At 38.6% G+C, this 20,261-nt stretch overlaps 1 protein-coding gene across 13 annotated transcripts in view; it reads left to right on the plus strand.

The window, feature by feature from the left end:
* Positions 1-20,261, plus strand: part of KIAA1328 (KIAA1328 ortholog) — a 367,625-nt gene that overhangs the window by 215,400 nt on the left and 131,964 nt on the right. For 7 of the 13 annotated variants that reach the window (XM_054243601.2, XM_054243598.2, XM_054243599.2 and 4 more), the window contains one exon: positions 10,575-12,662. The exons of the other annotated variants lie outside the window; for them this stretch is intronic. In XM_054243601.2, coding sequence (XP_054099576.1) covers positions 10,575-11,990 — 1,416 coding nt within the window. In that variant the 3' untranslated portion in view covers positions 11,991-12,662. Of the gene's footprint in view, positions 1-10,574; positions 12,663-20,261 lie in introns of those variants that run through there. 13 annotated transcript variants of the gene reach the window in all.

Raw genomic sequence — 20,261 nt, forward strand, 5'->3', positions numbered from 1 at the left:
AGACCCCAGTGTGTAGTACTCCCTTCCCTGTGTCCATGTGTTCTCATTTTTCCTCACCCGCCTATGAGTCAGAATATGCGGTATTTCATTTTCTGTTCTTGTGTCAGTTTGCTGAGAATGATGTTCTCCAGATTCATCCACATCCCTACAAAGGACATGAACTCATGATTTTTTATTGCTGCATAATATTCCATGGTGTATATGTGCCACATTTTCCCAGTCCAGTCTATCATCGATGGGCATTTGGGTTGGTTCCAGATCTTTGCTATTGTAAACAGTGCTGCAATGAATATTCGTGTGCATGTGTCCTTATAGTAGAACAATTTATAGTCCTTTGGATATATACCCAGTAATGGGATTCCTGGGTCAAAAGGCATTTCTGTTTCTAAGGCCTTGAGGAATCGCCACACTGTCTTCCACAATGGTTGAACTAATTTACACTCCCACCAACAGTGTAAAAGTGTTCCTATTTCTCCACATTCTCTCCAGCATCTGTCTCCAGATTTTTTAATGATCGCCATTCTAACTGGCGTGAGATGGTATCTCAATGTGGTTTTGATTTGCATCTCTCTAATGACCAGTGATGATGAGCATTTTTTCATATGTTTGTTGGCCTCATGTATGTCTTCTTTTGTAAAGTGTCTGTTCATATCCTTTGCCCATTTTTGAATGGGCTTGTTTGTTTTTTTCCAGTAAATCTGTTTGAGTTCTTTGTAAATTCTGGATATCAGCCCTTTGTCAGATGGGTGAACCGCAAAAAATTTTTTCCCATTCGGTTGGTTGCTGATTCACTCTAGTGACTGTGTTTTTGGCTGTGCAGACGCTGTGGAGTTTGATTAGGTCCCATTTGTCTATTTTGGCTTTTGTTGCCAATGCTTTTGGTGTTTTGGTCATGAAGTTCTTGCCTACTCCTATGTCCTGGATGGTTTTGCCTAGATTTTCTTCTAGGGTTTTTATGGTGCCAGGTCTTATGTTTAAGTCTTTAATCCATCTGGAGTTAATTTTAGTGCAAGGTGTCAGGAACGGGTCCGGTTTCTGCTTTCTGCACATGGCTAGCCAGTTTTCCCAACACCATTTATTAAACAGGGAATCCTTTCCCCATAGCTTTTTTTTGTCAGGTTTATCAAAGATTGTATGGTTGTAGATATGTTGTGTTGCCTCCGATGCCTCTGTTCTGTTTCATTTGTCTATTTCTCTGTTTTGGTACCAGTACCATGCTGTTTTGATTACTGTAGCCTTGTAGTATAGTTTGAAGTCTGGTAATGTGATGCCTCCTGCTGTGTTCTTTTTGCTTAGAATTGACTTGGCTATACAGGCTCTCTTTTGGTTCCATATGAAGTTCATGGTGGTTTTTTCCAGTTCTGTGAAGAAATTCAGTATTAGCTTGATGGGGATAGCATTGATTCTGTCAATTACTTTGGGCAGTATAGCCATTTTCATGATATTGATTCTTCCTAACCATGAACATGGAATGTTTCTCCATCTGTTTGTGTCCTCTCTTTTTTCATTGAGCAGTGGTTTGTACTTTTCCTTGAAGAGGTCCCTTACGTTCCTTGTAAGTTGTATTCCTAGGTATTTTATTCTTTTTGTAGCAATTGTGAATGGCAGTTTGTTCTTGATTTGGCTCTCTTTCAGTCTGTTCTTGGTGTATAGGAATGCTTGTGATTTTTGCACATTGATTTTATATCCTGAGACTTTGCTGAAGTTGCTTATCAATTTCAGGAGTTTTTGGGCTGAGGCGATGGGGTCTTCCAGGTATACTATCATGTCATCTGCAAATAGAGACAATTTAGCTTCCTCCTTTCCTATTTGAATACCCTTTATTTCTATTTCTTGCCTGATTGCTCTGGCTTGAACTTCCAGTACTAAATTGAATAGGAGTGGTTAGAGAGGGCATCCTTGTCTAGTGCCGGATTCAAAGGGAATGCTTTCAGTTTTTGCCCATTCAGTATGATATTGGCTGTTGGTTTGTCATAAATAGCTTTTATTACTTTGAGATACATTCCATCGATACCGAGTTTATTGAGGGTTTTTAGCATAAAGGGCCGTTGAATTTTGTCAAATGACTTCTCTGCATCAATTGAGATAATCATGTGGTTTTTGTTTTTGGTTCTGTTTATGTGGTGAATTACGTTGATAGACTTGCGTATGTTGAACCAACCTTGCATCCCCGGGATGAATCCTACTTGATCATGATGGATAAGTTTTTTTGATGTGCTGTTGCAATCGCTTTGCCAGTATTTTATTGAAGATTTTTGCATCTATGTTCATCATGGATATTGGCCTGAAGTGTTCTTTTCTTGTTGAGTCTCTGCCGTGTTTTTGTATCAGGATGATGTTGGTCTCATAAAATGATTTGGGAAGGCTTCCCTCTTTTTGGATTATTTGAAATTGTTTCAGAAGGAATGGTACCAGCTTCTCTTTTTGTGTCTGGTAGAATTCAGCTGTGAACCCATCTGGACCTGGGCTTTTTTTTGTGTGGTAGGCTCTTAATTGCTGCCTCAACTTCAGACCTTGTTATTGGTCTATTCATAGTTTCAGCTTCCTCCTGGTTTAGGCTTGGGAGGACACAGGTGTCCAGGAATTTATCCATTTCTTCCAGGTTTAATAGTTTATGTGCATAGAGTTGTTTGTAGCATTCTCTGATGATGGTTTGAATTTCTGTGGAGTCTGTGGTGATTTCCCCTTTATCATTTTTTATTGCATGTATTTGGTTGTTCTCTCTTTTATTTTTAATCAGTCTGGCTAGTGGTCTGTCTATTTTGTTGATCTTTTCAAAAAACTAGCTCTTGTATTGATTGATTTTTTTAAGGGTTTTTCTTGTCTCTAGCTTCTTCAGTTTTGTTCTGATCTTAGTTATTTCTTGTCTTCTTCTAGGTTTTGAGTTTTTTTTGATCTTGCTCCTCTAGCTCTTTCAATTTTGATGGTAGGGTGTCAGTTTTGGATCTCTCCACTCTTCTCATGTGGGCACTTATTGCTGTATATTTTCCTCTGGAGATTGCTTTAAATGTGTCCCAGAGATTCTGGTATGTTGTGTCTTCGTTCTCATTGGTTTAGAAGAACTTCTTTATTTCTGCCTTCATTTCATTGTTTATGCAGTCAACATTCAAGAGCCAGTTGTTCAGTTTCCATGAAGCTGTGCAGTTCTGAGTTAGTTTCTGAATTCTGAGTTCTAACTTGATTGAACTGTGGTCTGAGAGACTGTTATTATGTCAGTTCTTTTGCATTTGCTGAAGAATGCTTTATTTCCAATTATGTGGTCAATTTTAGAGTAGGTGTGATGTGGAGAAGAATGTATATTCTGTGGATTTGGAATGGAGAGACCTGGAACAAGCCCTGGATATCCTTGTTAATTTTCTGTCTGGTTGATCTGTCTAATATTGACAGTGGAGTGTTAAAGTTTTCCACTATTAATTTGAGGGAGTGTAAGTCTCTTTGTAAGTCATTAAGAACTTGCCTTATATATCTGGGTGCTCCTGTATTGGGTCCATATATATTTAGGATCATTAGCTCTTCTTGTTGTATCGATCGTTTTATCATTGTGTCGTGACCTTCTTTGTCTCTTTTGATCTTTGTTGCTTTAAAGTCTATTTTATCAGTGACGAGAGTTGTAACTTCTGCTTATTTGCTCTCCATTTGCTTGGTAAATCTTCCTCCATCCCTTTACTTTGTGCCTTTGTGTATCCTTGCCTGTGAGATGGGTTTCCTGGATCCAGCACATCGATGGGTTTTGGTTTTTTATCTAATTTGCCAGTCTGTGTCTTTTGATTGGTGCATTTAGTCCATTTACATTTAGGGTTAATATTGTTATGTGTGAATTTGATACTGCCATTTTGATGCTAGCTGACTGTTTTGCTTGTTAGTTGATGCTGATTCTTTATTTTGTTGATGCTCTTTAGCATTTGGTATGTTTTTGGAATGGCTGGTACTGGTTGGTTTTTTCTTTGTGTAGTGCCTCTTTCAGGAGCTCTTGTAAAGCAGGCCTGGGGGTGACAAAATCTCTGAGTACTTGCTTGTTTGCAAAGGATTTTATTTTTCCTTCACTTCTGAAGCTCAGTTTGGCTGGATATGAAATTCTGGGTTGAAAGTTCTTTTCTTTAAGGATGTTGAATATTGGCCCCTACTCTATTCTGGCTTGTAGAGTTTCTGCTGAGAGATCTGCTGTGAGTCTGATGGGCTTCCCTTTGTGGGTGACCCGACCTTTCTCTCTGGCTGCCCTTAGTATTTTCTTATTCATTTCAACCCTGGTGAATTTGACGATTATGTGCCTTGGGGTTGCTCTTTTTGCAGAATATCTTTGTGGTGTTCTCTGTATTTCCTGGACTTGAATATTGGCCTGCCTTGCTAGGTTGCGGAAATTTTCCTGGATAATATCCTAAAGAGTATTTTCCAGCTCGGATTCATTCTCTTCATCACATTCAGGTACACCTATCAAATGTAGGTTTGGTCTCTTCACATAGTCCCACATTTCTTGGAGACTTTGTTCATTCCTTCTTGCACTTTTTTCTCTAATCTTGGTTTCCGTTTTATTTTATTGAGTTGATCTTCGACTTCTGATATTCTTTCTCCTGCTTGGTCAGTTCGGCTGTTGAAACTTGTGCATGCTTTTTGAAGTTCTCGTGTTGTGTTTTGCAACCCCTTCCATTCATTCATATTCCTCACTAAGTTGTCTATTCTTGTTATCATTTCCTCACATCTTTTTTCAAGGTTCTTAGTTTCTTTGAATTTATTTAGAACATGTTCTTTTAGCCCACGGAAGTTTCTCATTATCCACCTTCTGAAGTCTAATTCCGTCATTTCGTCACACTCATTCTCTGTCCAGCTTTGTGTCCTTGCTGGTGAGGAGTTTTGGTTTTTTGTAGGAGGCAACATGTTTTGGTTTTAGGTGTTTTCCTTTTTTTTGCACTGGTTTCTTCCCATCTTTGTGGATTTATCCACCTGTCGTCTGAGTAGTTGCTGACTTTTCGATTGGGTCTCTGAGTGGACGCCCAGATTTTTAATGATGAAGTATTTCTGTTACTTAGTTTTCCTTCTAACAACTAGCCCCTCTGCTGTACGACTGCTGAGGTGCACTCCAGGCCCTGCTTGTCTTGGGTGCACCTATAGCAGCTGCAGAACAGTTAGGGATGCTACCAGTCTCTTCTTCTGCTATTTTTGTCCCATAATGATGCCCGCCAAATGTCAGTCTGATCAGTCCTTTTTGAGGTGACTCTTTGGATATACAGGGGTCAGGGAGCTGCTTGAGGAGATGGTCTGTACTTTATAGGAGCTCAAGTGCTGAGCTGTGAGCTCCGTTGTTCATTCAGATCTGTTAGGCAGGTGTGTTTAACTCTGCTGCAACAGAATTTGTAAAACACCTTTTTTTCCTCAGATGCTGTGTCTCGGGGAGTTAGTGCTTTCTTTATGAGTATCCGTTGCACTGTCCTGCCCAGCTAGGAGACAGTCTAGTCACTATTTGCCTTCCGGGGGTCTGCCCTGTTGCCGTGGGCTCCGCCCTGCTGCCTGGGCTCCGTCCTACTGTTGTGGGCTCTGTTGCTGTGGGCTCTGCCCTCTTGCCCATCAGCTTCGCCCTGCTGTTTTGGGCTCTGCTCTTCTCTGTTATGGCGGGTTGCCTCGGCAATGGCGTCAGCAATGGGAGTGTACCTCAGTAGGGACGGGATGCCTCGCTAACGGCGGACGCCCCACCCCACCGAGCTGCACCGTCCTGGATTCAGCTGTGCCCGCAATGAATCTCTCAACCCCAAGCGTTTCGAATCACCATTTCATTTATCCCTGTGGGGGTGGGACCCTCAGAGACTGATCACCTGGCTCCCTGCCTCAGAACCCTTTTTCTCTTACTCTCTTTTTTTTTTTAAGTTGAACGGTTGACTCTCTCCCAGGTGTTTCAGTCACCTGCTGATGGGGCACCAGGATCTGTGTGATATCCCATGCAGTGACCCACTGCGCCAGATCAAATGTCACTTCCCAGGAATCTCCTGGTCTTGCTGACTGTCCCAGTCCCGTTTAATCAGATGGATATGTTAATCTGCCCTCCCAGATCTCAGATTGCCGGTTTAACGGGGCACCCAGACCAGTGCGTTTTGTGGGGGTGCCGCTATGCTGTGGCACCGGCCGATACGGCCGTGCCAGCCAAAAGGGCTCTGCTGGTATCCCGTGTCTCTCCTACACCTGGGAATTTCCCCATTCTGTGGACAACAAATATCCATCTGGAAATGCGGCTCAGACTCACCTTCTGCATCTTTACTGAGCTGCAATCCTGAGTTGTTCCTACCATGCCATCTTGGACTTCAATATATGTATTTCATAAAAATAACCAAGTTGTGCAAAACAACATAGTAAAAAACACAAGGCTTGCGTGGGAGTAATATTGTGGCAAAAAAAAAAAATTCAAAATCTTAAAGCAATACTTTAAAAAATTAACAACCTTATAAAAATAGCAAAGTTTCACACTTGTTAAATGTTAAAAAAAATACAATAAATATATATGCAATCAATATGGCAGTCCACCTTGGAATAGACTTGAAGTTCGCTTGTTTAAGTGGGTATCATAGGAACTATATCCTGTAAGTTATTGTCAAGTAGTGGAAGTTGGGTTTTCAGAGAGAATAAGGAAACTTGTAATACCAGATATGGAAGATTGACCTGGGTTAAGAGTTAGTGCACTAAAAATCTCAGTAAGAATTCTTTTGTTCTTAATTTCTGAGGCACATTTTTCTGAATTTGAAATAGAGGTCTATTGAGGTATGCTTTTATAATAGACACCTGTTTTAACAAAATGGAAAATTTAATCTAAGGGAGACCTGTGGGGATCGCTCCCATGTGAGACCCCTAGGAAATGGGCCTTGCCAGTAGTGAGCTTGAGCCTGGACACAGATCCCCAGGTGGGGGAGTCGAGCTGAGGGAAAGCAGGAATCGAGAGAGAGACTGACTATGTTATTCTAAATAATTAACAGACATTACTTTATGGATATGAGGACTTGGGAGGCATTGTGTCTACTTTCGGCTCCTTATGGTTTATTGTCTCATTGTGTTCATCTTGGACCCTTGTTACCTTCATTGTAAAATCTTAACTTAAGTATTTACACTTGGTAACTTACTTACGGTAACTTACTGGGTGTAACTGTAACTTACTTACCATAACTTACTGGGCGTGACTATAACTTACTTACCTTGACCTATTGGGCGTAACCTACTTACTGGGCGTAACCTACTTGCTGGGCGTAACTTACTTAGTGGGCGTAACTTGCTTACTGTAACTTAAGTACGTTGATCTGGCGTAAACAACTTTAACTTCAGAAAAGTATATAATGAAACATATTGCAAAAATAAAATTGCTGCATGGGCATAGCATATGTAGCCCTCCAGACCTCGCTCTTTTCTATCTCCTTTTTTTCTGGTGCACGCTCTCTTCCAGGTTTGGGACCCTCTCGCTGGATGAGATTCCCTGGCTTGCGTTCAGTTTACAACATTAATCCAATGTGTAGCCTTCTTCCATTAACTTTTGTATCACTACTAGAAAATTTTTGCATCTTCTCAGCTACACTTGTAGCCTTACCAAGCAGCTGCAGTGCTGTTTGAAACCACTAATCCAGCTATTACTAGCATGAAAAGGAGTCACTTCTGCAAGATTAATGATTTACATTTAAGGCCTTTCTGTATAAATAGTGCTTCCTCTTTGTGAAATCAAGTATTTTGCTCTTTGGTCTTCATTTAAAATGCTTACCAAGCATTTCATTTCTTTTTTTTTTTCTCCTTTAGGGTCTGTTCTTTTAAAAAAAATTTTGTTCTGCAATTTTCCATTATTTTTAGGCTGTTTTCTTATTGGCTTCATAGCACTGGACATTGTATCAGTCATAAACTTAAAACAAATTTTTGCAGAGTTGTCTGATAATCCTCAATGTGGATTCCTTAATGTTTATTGCTCAGAAGATACCATATTCTCTTGTTTCTTTAAGAATACTTTACTCTTTCAGGCTTCTCAATATTTGAAGCTTTCCGTTTACATGTACTGTTTGATGGTTTTGACTAGAATGTTCAGGCATTTAAGGGATGTTAATTGAGTGTTTCCTTTCTTTTTTTTTTCTAGGGAGGAAGGCAGGAAGGGAGGGAAGGAGGAAGGGAGGGAGGGAGGGAGGGAGGAAGGAAGGGATGAAGGTAGGAAGGGAGGAAGGGGGGAGGGAGGGAGGGAGGGAGGGAAGGGAGGGAAGGAACTCAAGCAATGAGAGAGACATTGCCGACCTGGATCTAGAGGTTTACAAGGTGATTTCTTTTTTTTTTCTTTTTTTTTTTTGAGAGATGGAAAGAAAAAAAATGAGTAAAGGAGAGGAAGAAAGAGGAAGAGAAAGAGGGAGGGTTAACGGAAATATTGCTTTATTCTGAAAAAAAAAAATGGGTATTAATAATGGCCAATCAATGTTTCATTTAAACCTATGAGTAGGTGTGATGTGGTATTGACAAGAATGTATATTTTGTGTATTTGAAGTGGAGAGCTCTACAAATTTTTATTAAGTTTACTTGTTCCAGATCTGAGTTCGAGTCCTTGATATCCTTATTAATTTTCTGTCTCATTGAATTTAAGTCTCTATGTATCTGGGTGTTAAGATCGTTAGCTCTTGTTGTTGCATTGATCCTTTTACCACTATATATTTGTTGCTTTAAAATCTATTTTATCCGATACGAGAATTGCAACTCCTGCTATTTATTTATTTATTTATTTATTTATTTATTTATTTATGCTCTCCATTTGGTTGGTAAATCTTTCTCCATCCCTTTGTTTTGAGTCTTTGTGTATCCTTGCATGTGAAACAGGTCTGGATGTAACATGCCATTGGGTTTTGGCTGTGTCTTTTGATTTGGGGATTTAGTCGATTTAAATTTAGGGTTACTGCCATTTGATGTTAACTGGCTGTTTTATCCTTTCGTTGATGTAAATTCTTCCTTATGTTGGTGCTCTTTACTTTTTGGTATATTTTTAGAAAGGCTAATACTGGTTGTTTGTTTCTGTGTGTAATGCCTCTTTCAGAAGCTCTTATAAAGGAGGCCTGGTAGTAATAAAATCTCTGAGTACTTGCTTGTTCGCAAAGGATTTTATTTTTCCTTCAGTTGCGAAGCTTAGTTTGGCTGGATATGAAATTCTGGGCTGAAGGTTCTGTTCTTTGAGGATGTTGAATATTGGCCCCCACTCTCTTCTGGCTTGTAGAGTTTCTGCTGAGAGATCTGCTGTAAGTCTGATAGGCTTGCCTTTGTGGGTAACCTGACCTTTCTCTCTGGCTGCCCTTAGTATTTTCTCCTTTGTTTCAACCCTGGTGAATCTAACGATTATGTGCCTTGGAGTTGCTCTTCTTGATGAATATCTTTGTGGTGTTCTCTGTATTACCTGGGGTTGAATTTTGACCTGCTTTGCTACTTCAGGAAAATTTTCCTGAATAATATCCTGAAGGGTATTTTCCAGCTTGGATTCATTCTCTCCATCGCATTCAGGTACACCTATCGAACGTAAATTTGGTCTTTTCACATAGTCCCACATTTCTTGGAGACTTTGCTCATTCCTTTTTATCCTTTTATCTCTAATCTTGTCTTCTTGTTTTCTTTCATTAAGTTGGACTTTGACCTCTGATACCCTTTCTTCTGCTTGAACAATTCGAGTGTTTAAACCTGTGCATACTTCTCGGAGTTCCTGTATTGTGTTCTTCAGTTCCATTAATTCACTTATATTCCTCTGTAAGTTGTCTATTCTCAACAGGATTTCGTCAAACTTTTTTTCAAAGTTCTTAGTTTCTTTACATTGGGCTACAACATGTTCTTTTAACTCACAGAAGTTTTTTATTATCCATTCCTTGAAGAGTGATTCTGTCATTGGGATGCACTCGTTCTCCATCAAGCCTTGTTCCATTGTTGATGTGGAACTGTGATCATCTTTAGAGGGAGAAGTGTTCTGATTTTCAGTATTTTCAGCCTTTTTATGCTGGTTTCTTCCCATCATTGTAAATTTATCCTCCTGTCGTCTTTGAAATTACCAACTTTCAGATTAGGTCTCTTGAGTGGACGTCCAAGTTGTTAGTTGCCAGGGCCAGAACAGCAGTGTTAAGACTGATGGTGCTTTTCTGCCCAGGATTCTCCTGTCTGGCTTCCTTCTTATGTCCATAATAGGCGCCTCTGCCTTCCCAGGGCTCCAAACCTCGGTCAGAAGGGGAACCAGTCTCGTTTACTCTAGGCTGAGAGCTGCCGCGCCGAGGTGCCGTCACAGCTGCTGCGCCGGCCTCAGTAGTCGTGCTGGGGACCCTTGTGGGTCCTCCAAACCTCGGTCGGAAGGGGAGCCAGCCCTGTTTACTCTGCTCTGAGAGCTGCCACGCCGAGATGCCAGCAAAACTGCTGCGCCAGCCACAAGAGTCGCGCTGGTGACCCATGTGACTCCTCCACTGGGGTTCTTCTGCTCCATGAGCGACCAGAATTTGTCTGAAAGGGTGGCGTCCTCTAGTTCTCTGCGCTTCCACTGAGAGCTGCAATCCCGAGATGTTAGCGATCGGCCATCTTGGATCATTCCCTCTCTCTTTTTTTTTTTTATTGCATTTTAGGTTTTGGGGTACATGTGCAGAACATGCAAGATAGTTGCTATACTGCCCAAAGTAATTTACAGAATCAACGCTATCCCCATCAAGCTACCATTGACTTTCTTCACAGAACTGGAAAAAACCACCATGAACTTCATATGGAACCAAAAGAGAGCCCGCATAGCCAAGTCAATTCTAAGCAAAAAGAACACAGCGGGGGGCATCACACTACCGGATTTCAAACTATACTACAAGGCTACAGTAATCAAAACAGCATGGTACTGGTACCAAAACAGAGATATAGACCAATGGAACAAAACAGAGACACCGGAGGCAACACAACATACATACAACTATACAATCTTTGATAAACCTGACAAAAACAAGCAATGGGGAAAGGATTCCATGTTTAACAAATGGTGTTGGGAAAACTGGCTAGCCATGTGCAGAAAGCAGAAACTGGACCCCTTCCTGACACCTTACACTAAAATCAACTCCAGATGGATTAAAGACTTAAACATAAGACCTGGCACCATAAAAACCCTAGAAGAAAATCTAGGCAAAACTAGCCAGGACATAGGAGTAGGCAAGGACTTCATGAACAAAACACCAAAAGCATTGGCAACAAAAGCCAAAATAGACAAATGGGACCTAATGAAACTCCACAGCTTCTGCACGGCAAAAGAAACAGTCACTAGAGTGGATCGGCAACCAACAGAATGGGAAAAAATTTTCGCAGTCTACCCATCTGACAAAGGGCTGATATCCAGAATTTACAAAGAACTCAAACAGATTTACAGGAAAAAAACAAACAAGCCCATTCAAAAGTGGGCAAAGGATATGAACAGATACTTTACGAAAGAAGACATATATGAGGCCAACAATCATATGAAAAAATGCTCATCGTCACTGGTCATCAGAGAGATGCAAATCAAAACCACATTGAGATACCATCTCACGCCAGTTAGAATGGTGATCATTAAAAAATCTGGAGACAACAGATGCTGGAGAGGATGTGGAGAAAAAGGAACACTTTTACACTGTTGGTGGGAGTGTAAATTAGTTCAACCATTGTGGAAGACAGTGTGGCGATTCCTCAAGGCCTTAGAAATAGAAATTCCATTTGACCCAGCAATCCCATTACTGGGTATATATCCAAAAGACTATAAATCGTTCTACTATAAGGACACATGTACACGAATGTTCATTGCAGCACTGTTTACAATAGCAAAGACCTGGAATCAACCCAAATGCCCATTGATAATAGACTGGAATGGAAAAATGTGGCACATATACACCATGGAATATTATGCAGCAATCAGAAATGATGAGTTTGTGTTGTTTGTAGGGACATGGATGAATCTGGAGAACATCATCCTCAGCAAACTGACACAAGAACAGAAAATGAAACACCGCATATTCTCACTCATAGGCGGGTGATGAAAAATGAGAACACATGGACACAGAAAGGGGAGTACTAAACACTGGGGTCTATTGGGGGGAAAAGGGAGGGCCAGTGGGAGGGGGAGGTGGGGAGGGATAGCCTGGGGAGAAATGCCAAATGTGGGTGAAGGGGAGAAGAAAAGCAAAGCACACTGCCATGTGTGTACCTACGCAACTGTCTTGCATGCTCTGCTCATGTACCCCAAAACCTAAAATCCAATAAAAAATTAAAAAAAAAAAAAAAAAAAAGATAGTTGCATAGGTACACACGTGGCAGTGTGATTTGCTGCCTTCCTCCCCTTCACAAGGGATGTTTATTGAGTGTTTTCTTATATTCCAATGTTCACAAGTGTGAAAGAATAGCAAAGTATGACTTTGTAGTATAAGACATGCGAGGAACCGAGATAAATGTTGGTTATTTCAGATGTGCAATTTTTTAAATTCTAGCATGGCTTAGATCAGGTGGGTGCAATTTTATGTGTTTACCTAGTGTTTTGCACAGAGAATTGTGTTTAAGCAAATGTGAAATTTGCAGTATGTTTACATTTTTCCCAAATATGTGAATCATGTTGAAACAGGTTCACCTTTTTAGAACAGTGTTACGCCTGAGCTGATTGTATTCTACATGATTTTGGTCATTGCATCTCAAAGTAAATTGTTTATGGTGAAGGGCTGTGTTTGCTTTTTGTTTGTTTGTTTATAATATTCATGAACTGAAACTATTGTAAAATTTTTATTAGTAATTTCAACAGCCATAAATTATATTTCAATAAACAACTGGCTGTTATCATAGAGACAAATGTAACTCAGTCAGGAACTGAGTGAATATTATGTTTGATGTTAGTTTTTATGAGGGCTTTTCTGTTTTTTTATTTCATTCTTAGATGGCTTTTCAGAAGACCCATCTGAATGAAAGCCTTGGGGTTTTGAACAGGATCTCTCTTTCTTAGTAAGCCCTGAAATCCAAATGTTGTTTCTAATCCTGTAAGACTGCTTAAAGCTCCTCTTAGCTCCTCTACTAGCACTTCTTTTAAATTTTAAATTAAATTTCATTTAACATGTCTTGAACAGAAAAGCAATAACTAATGTTAAGGTCATCTTTTTTTGTTTACCTTCTATCTGAAATCTTGGCCCTTTTGTATTCTCAACATCTTGGTAACACTTCAGTGCCTTCAAACTAATTTAAAAAAATACTTTTTTTTCTATCATTGATTCTTGCAGGAAGAATGCAAAAATTGCATTCTTTTCCACAATAGCTTTTGCCTAAACATTGTGAGAATTTTTCTGTCCTAGACCCTGAAGAAATTTTATAGCATATTTAATCAACAAATTTTAGAGAGGTTGTTGGTGCCTCCTTTATACATAAAAAGGTAGTTCTAGCTGGACGCAGTGGCTCCTGCTTGTAATGCCAGCACTTTGGAAGGCTGAGATGGGCGGATCACCTGAGGTCAGGAGTTCAAGACCAGCTTGGCCAACATGGTAAAACCCCATCTCTAATAAAAATACAAAAAATTAGCTGGGCATGATAGCTCATGGCTTAGCTACTCAGGAGACTCAGACAGGACAATCACTTGAGCTGAGATCATGCCCCTGCATGCCAGCCTGGGCAACAGAGTGAGTAGTTCTTTTTTGTGCCTTGGCTAGGCATATACCATTTGTATAATGAATTGAATCTCTAATGATTGTTCAGTATAACTTGCAGATCTGAACACTTTAATTTCAGTAGAATTATTTCAGTTTAGGTTGTTAGTTTTGTGGTCTATGGTAGGCCTTCCTTTTTGTCTTCTGCTCTCTCTCCATGTAAACTTCATGATTTGATTTCTTTGGTTATTGAGTGGATAATCTGTTCTTTATTATTTCATTTCCTTCCTCTGCCCATCACTTGGCTCATTGGCTATGTACTGTATTCGGTGGGCATAAGAAATTAAAAGTGAAACTTCTTTCATGGCACTGACACCATTTTCATATTGCCTTCTTCCTAAAATTTTGGCTGCATCTATTTGCCATTACCCTGTTCACCATGCTCTAGACTCCCTAGACTTCACCCTACATATTTATTTTCATCATCCTCCCTGTTCAGCTAATATTTTCCACTCCACCAGAAATGTTCTACACCTCGCACCCTCGCAAATACCTTTATCATTAACTCCAATTTGTCTTCCAAAATTTAGCATAAATGTCAACTCTATATAAAAGTTTTTCTACTTCCCTGCCCTCACTGAAGGCAAAACTAATTCCCCTACTGCTGCTCTTTACATATAGCACTCTCGATAGACTTTATCACATAAAATGGTTTTCCCCTTTTGCCAAAATTTGAGGGCTGTGAGGATTGGGACTCTGACTTGACAAGCCTGGTACCTAGCACAGTATCTGGCAGATACTTTCAGATCCCATCCTGCCTGCTCATCCCAAGGTGGCAGCCTCTACCTTTGGATAAAATTTTTAAAAGAGAGCATAACAACACCAAATGTATTTATTCATAATGTTTTGATAATATATTGGTTATATATATGGTTATATATACTACTCCCTTCTAATGTTAGCCAAATATACAAGATTTAGCCTTTGGCTGTAGAGTTTTTGCCTCTTCCTATGTACCTTCCATTTAATGAATTTTAAAAAATTATTCCCTCCAAAATGTCCAGCATCTTAATCCTTTCTTTTCATATTTAGAGCAGCACTCAAATCAGGGAACAGAAGGGAACTATTTATTTTTAAGTATTTTTGAATAGCTATAAGACTGTATTTGTTTGGTAGTATCTTTTTACACATTGGATAACAACATTAACTGAAAAAGGATTTAGGGGAAAATGCAATTAACTTTACATTTTCTAAAGCCCTGCTTTCCTAGATTTCCATAAATCTCTCTTCTGAATGTAATGCTGTATGTCTCCAAATGTGCTATCCTTCTTTATGATGTGAGAGTCACTTATGTTAAGGCTGATTTTTTTTTTAACAAATTCAATCGAAGTAGGAGTCCTGAGGCAGTTGCCTTTTATGCAAGTATTATGTCTTTCAACCTGTCTGTTTGCCTATCCTTACTCTAGGTTGATAAAGCACATATTTTTTAGTTGTCTAATACAGTTTGTAGTTTTAAACCCTTTTCATGGAACACTGTAGAAGATAATATAATGCTGTGTGCTTTAAGTTTAAATTCTCATCTCAAAAGCAAAAATTGCCCTAGTAATTTACTATTTCATTGATGTAAACTAAATAGGCATATAGATTCCTATTTTTATGGCCTCTGTTTAAGACAGTTGAAATTTTCCTTGTGTTCATAGAACTTTTTATCAGTCTTTAAACACTTGGACTGAGAAAGTATAAACTATGAGTGGCTGCTGGAATACACTAAATACGTTTTAAGATAAGTTACCATTAAGTTCCTTAGGATACAAATTAGTCCATTTAGCTGCAGCTACTCCTGCTTCCTGCTTGTTGGTTCATTAAATAAATATTCATTAATTTAAGTGTCTTTTAATTGTAAAGAATGGTTCTGTTGAAATATGAGATTGAAAGTAACATTGTCTTCATCCTCAAGTTCCACACAGTATATTGGAGAGGGGCCAAAATCTATGCAAAAACCATTATTTATTGTGTACTTGCTGTATCTTATTGAGGATAAAGCAGTCAACAAATATCGGTGCATACAGCCAAAGCAATCCTAAGCAAAAAGAAAAAAAAGCTGGAGGTATCACATTACCTGGTATAAAACTATGCTACAAGGCTACAGTAACCAAAATGGCACGATACAAGTACAAAAATAGACACAAAGACCAATGAAACAGAACCCAGAAATAAAGCTGCACATCTATTACCAGCTCATCTTCAACAGTCAACAAAGGTAAACAATGGAGAAGAGGATACCCTATTCAATAAATGGTACTGGGAATATTGGCTAGCCATATGCAGAGGAAAGAAACTGGACTCTTACCTCTCATCATATTTAAAAATTAACTCAAAATGGATTAAAGACTTACTTGTGATACTTAAAACTATGAAAGTGCTAAAAGAAAGCATAGGACAAACACACTTGGATATTGGCCTAAGCAAATAATTTATGACTAAGACCTCAAAAACAAATGCAACAAAAACAAAAATATCTGAATGGGACTTAATTAAACTAAAGAGCTGCTTCTGCACAGCAAAAGGAACTATTAGCAGGATAAAAACACAGCCTAGAGAATAGTGTATTGGTTTGTTTTCACACTGCTATAAAGAAATACCCAAGACTTCGTAATTTATAAAGGAAAGAGGTTTAACTGACACACAGTTCCACATGGCTTGGGAGGTCTCAGGAAACTTAGGATCATGGTGGAAAGGGAAAGCAAACACGTCCTTCTTCAGGATCTCGTGAGAACTCATTCACTATCACATGAACAGCATGGGGGTAACCACCCCCATGATCCAGTCACTTCCCATGCAGTTTCTCCCCCAACACATGGGGATTACAAAATTCAGATTACAATTCAAGATGAGATTTGGGTGGGTACACAGAATACAATATTTGCAAAGTATGTATCTGTCAAAGGTCTGGTATCCAAAATCTATAAGGGACTTAATCAGATCAACAAGAAAAAAATTAAAAAGTAGGCAAATGACATGAACAGACACTTCTCAAAAGAAGGTATATAAGTGTACAACAAACATGAAAAGAATGCTCAACATCACCAGTCATCAGAGAAATGCAAATCAAAACCGCAATGAGATACCATTTCACATCAGTCAAAATGGCTACTATTAAAATGTAAAAATTTCTAAAACGCAGATATAGGTGAGGATTCAGAGAAAAGGAAAAGTCATAACTTGATGGTGGGAATGTAAATTAGTTCATCCCCTATGGAAAACAGTGTGGAGATTTCTTAAAGAAGTGAAAATAGAACTACCATCTTATCTGGCATTATCACCATTAGATATCTACCCAAAGGAAAAATCATTTTATCAGAAAGACACCTGCACTCATACGTTTATTGCAGCACTATTCACAATAGCAAAGGCATGAAATGAACCTAAGTGCCCATCAGTGGTGGATTATACAAAGAAAATTTGGTGTATATGCACCCGGAAATAGTATGCAGCCATAGAGAATAATGAAATGACATCCTTTGCAGCAAAATGGATGCAGCTAAAGGGCATTATCCTATGCAAATTTACACAGAAACAAAAAGTCAAATACCACATGTTCTCACTTTTAACTGGAAGATAAACAGTGAGTACACATGGACATAAAGATGGAAACAATAGACACTGGAGACTCCAAAATGGGAGAGTAGAGGCAGGGAAAAGGGTTGGAAAAGCTGTCTCTTGGGTACTATATCCACTGTTTGGGTGATGGATTCACTGGAAGCTGAAACCTAGTATTATGCAATACATCCATGAAACAAATTTGCACGTGTACCCCCTGAGTCTATTTTTTTTTAAAAAAGATTATGAGTTTTAGCCTTTTCTGAATCTGGTAGTTACTGTTAAAAATGTTGACAGTCCAATGGTACACATATAGTAGGATCTGTTCTGACATTTGGTATGTGTTACTAGTATTCTATTCTGTTATTTACACTTTCTTGTGTTCCTTCTCTGTGCTTACATTTTTTTAAATTTCATAATTATTGACTTTAATGTCTTTTAGATTCAGTATTCCTAAACTGTGCTACAGTCCCTATGGGAACTAGAATAAGTTATGAGAGCCTTGAAAATGTTTTTGACTGCTGCATTCTGTTATTTTCTCTTCCACTGCTGGCCTATAGCTTCAGCTGCTGAGTGGTGAAGGAGCTTAATCCTCCTGGGCCCATTAGATCTAACTTGTTTACTGCATTGATATCTATATGTTAAATGACAAGAGAGTTCAAGTTATTGAATAATTTAAAATTCAGCTCTAATTGGTGTCATATGACCTGAAAAAGGCCATGGATGATGCCAGGAGCATGCTGTGAATTTCTTATAAATAATTCATGAATTCAATGATTCATTTTCCTGGATGTCTTGCTAAATGCAAAAGTTTATAAGTCATAACTGATGATATAACACCTGTAAGTATTTAGTTCATATGCTAGAAGGTAATCTACCTTGATGATCTTCTAGCAAAATCTGCCACTAGAGAAGAGTTAATTGCACAGGGGAAAATGAACATTTCTTTGGGGTGAGACTTTGGCAAGCCACACAGTGCAGCTGTTGCATTACGTATTTCCTGTCAAGTTGACAACTGGTCCATATATGCCCAATGTTAAAAATGCATCATGTCATTCTGTGACTTATTCTGCATTAACTCCAGATGCTCTGGGAGATACAATGACCTTGCCCACACAGTAGTGTAGGTTTAGAAATCTTTATTGAGGTCTTGAACTACTGACTTCTCAATAGAATGAAGAGCAGAGAGGGAAATTTTGAAGTACAAAATTGGAGTTTTTCATTCTTATAAGGCTGTAAGTAGAAATATGAGGATTGTTAGAGGTTGCTTGTCAGGATAAGAAATTATTATTATCATAAGAGAATGAATAGCAATAAGGCCTGTTGGTACTATTGAGTAATTTTGTGGTTAAGAACTCATAAATGCATTGGAAGTAATCACATCCTAAACATCTAAAGTTAGTAACAACCTGTTGTAAGAAATTATTACTGCAGTTTAGTTCACCTTTTTTTTTTAATAAGACTGGACAGGCCTGTAAAAATGGTTTACAGAAACTTTTAGAACACCACTGTTTACTTGTTGATGGGATTTCACAAAGTAATACTGCAATTATATTTTAGCATGTGAGAACATGAGAAAATACTGGCTTACCGTAAGAATAGTTGTAAGTTACAACTTACTATAAGTTACAACTGGTGATATAATATCATGTGATATAACACCATGTGATGATATAATATCAAGTATGTGATTTTTGGTGTGTGTTCATGTATGTGCTTATGTATGTGTGTATGTGTCAATACATGTATACAAGATCATATCATACATAAATAGGCACTGTTATTTTCTATACAGTCTTTTTAAAATATTGTATTTTTAAATTATCTTAAAGATTGAGAAAACTGATGCTGGACATGATGTGGAGAAATAGGAATGCTTTTACAGTGTTGGTGGGGGTGTAAATTTGTTCAACCATTGTGGAAGACAGTGTGGTGATTCCTCAAGGATCTAGAACCAGAAATACCATTTGACCCAGCAATCCCATTACTGGGTATAAACCCAAAGGATTATAAATCATTCTGTTATAAAGACACATGCACATGTGTGTTCATTGCAGCACTGTTTACAATAGCAAAGACCTAGAACCAACCCAAATGCCCATCAAGGATAGACTGGACAAGGAAAATGTGGCACATATACACCATGGAATACTATGCAGCCATAAAAAAGAATGAGTTCATGTCCTTTGCAGGGATGTGGATGACACTGGAAACCACATTCTCAGCAAACTAACACAGGAATAGAAAACCAAACACCGCATGTTCTCACTCATAATTGAGAGTTGAACAATGAGAACACATAGACACAGGGAGGGTAACATCACACACCGGGGCCTGTTGGGGCATAGGAAACTAGGGGAGGGATAGCATTAGGAGAAATACCTAATGTAGATGATGGGTTGATGGGTGCAGCAAATCACCATCACCTATGTAACAAACCTGCACCTTCTGCATATGTATCCCAGAACTTGAAGTATAATAATAATAATAATAAAAAGAATAGCCTAAGTGATGACAGGCTGTTCTTGGAACATGTAGGGCATTCAGTGGTCAGTGAAGGTGACTGTTTAGGGGAATAATTTGTACAAAGTTCTTCCTTGACCTTCATTTTTTATTTTCCATCTCTTTAAAACTTATTTTGAATTACTTAAAGGTCTTGTTTTCACCAAGGATGTCACAAAAGTGAATTCAGATGACCAAGAAGCATAAGAAAAGTTGTTCAACATCATGACATATAAGAGAAATGAGACCACAATGAGATTTCACTGCACACACACCAAAATGGCTAAAAATAACACTGTTCATGTGAATGTGGAGCAACTGGGACTCTTCACTTTACTTACAGGATATGAAATCGAAGGACCACTTCAGAAAACTTACTGGAATTGCATTGCCCTAATAAAGTTAAATATATGCCTACCCTGTGGCCAAGATAAATAAATGCATATATCTTTAAAAAAGACTTTTATAATTACTTTTAATGGAAAAAAACTCAATTACTTTTGTACCAGCCTAATATAAGACTACTCATAGATGCTTTATTCATAATAGCCCCTAACTAGATATAATCTTATATCTGTCAATAAG

Source organism: Callithrix jacchus, chromosome 13 (genome assembly GCF_049354715.1).
Source record: "Callithrix jacchus isolate 240 chromosome 13, calJac240_pri, whole genome shotgun sequence".
In the NCBI taxonomy this organism is placed as follows: Eukaryota; Metazoa; Chordata; class Mammalia; order Primates; family Cebidae; genus Callithrix; species Callithrix jacchus.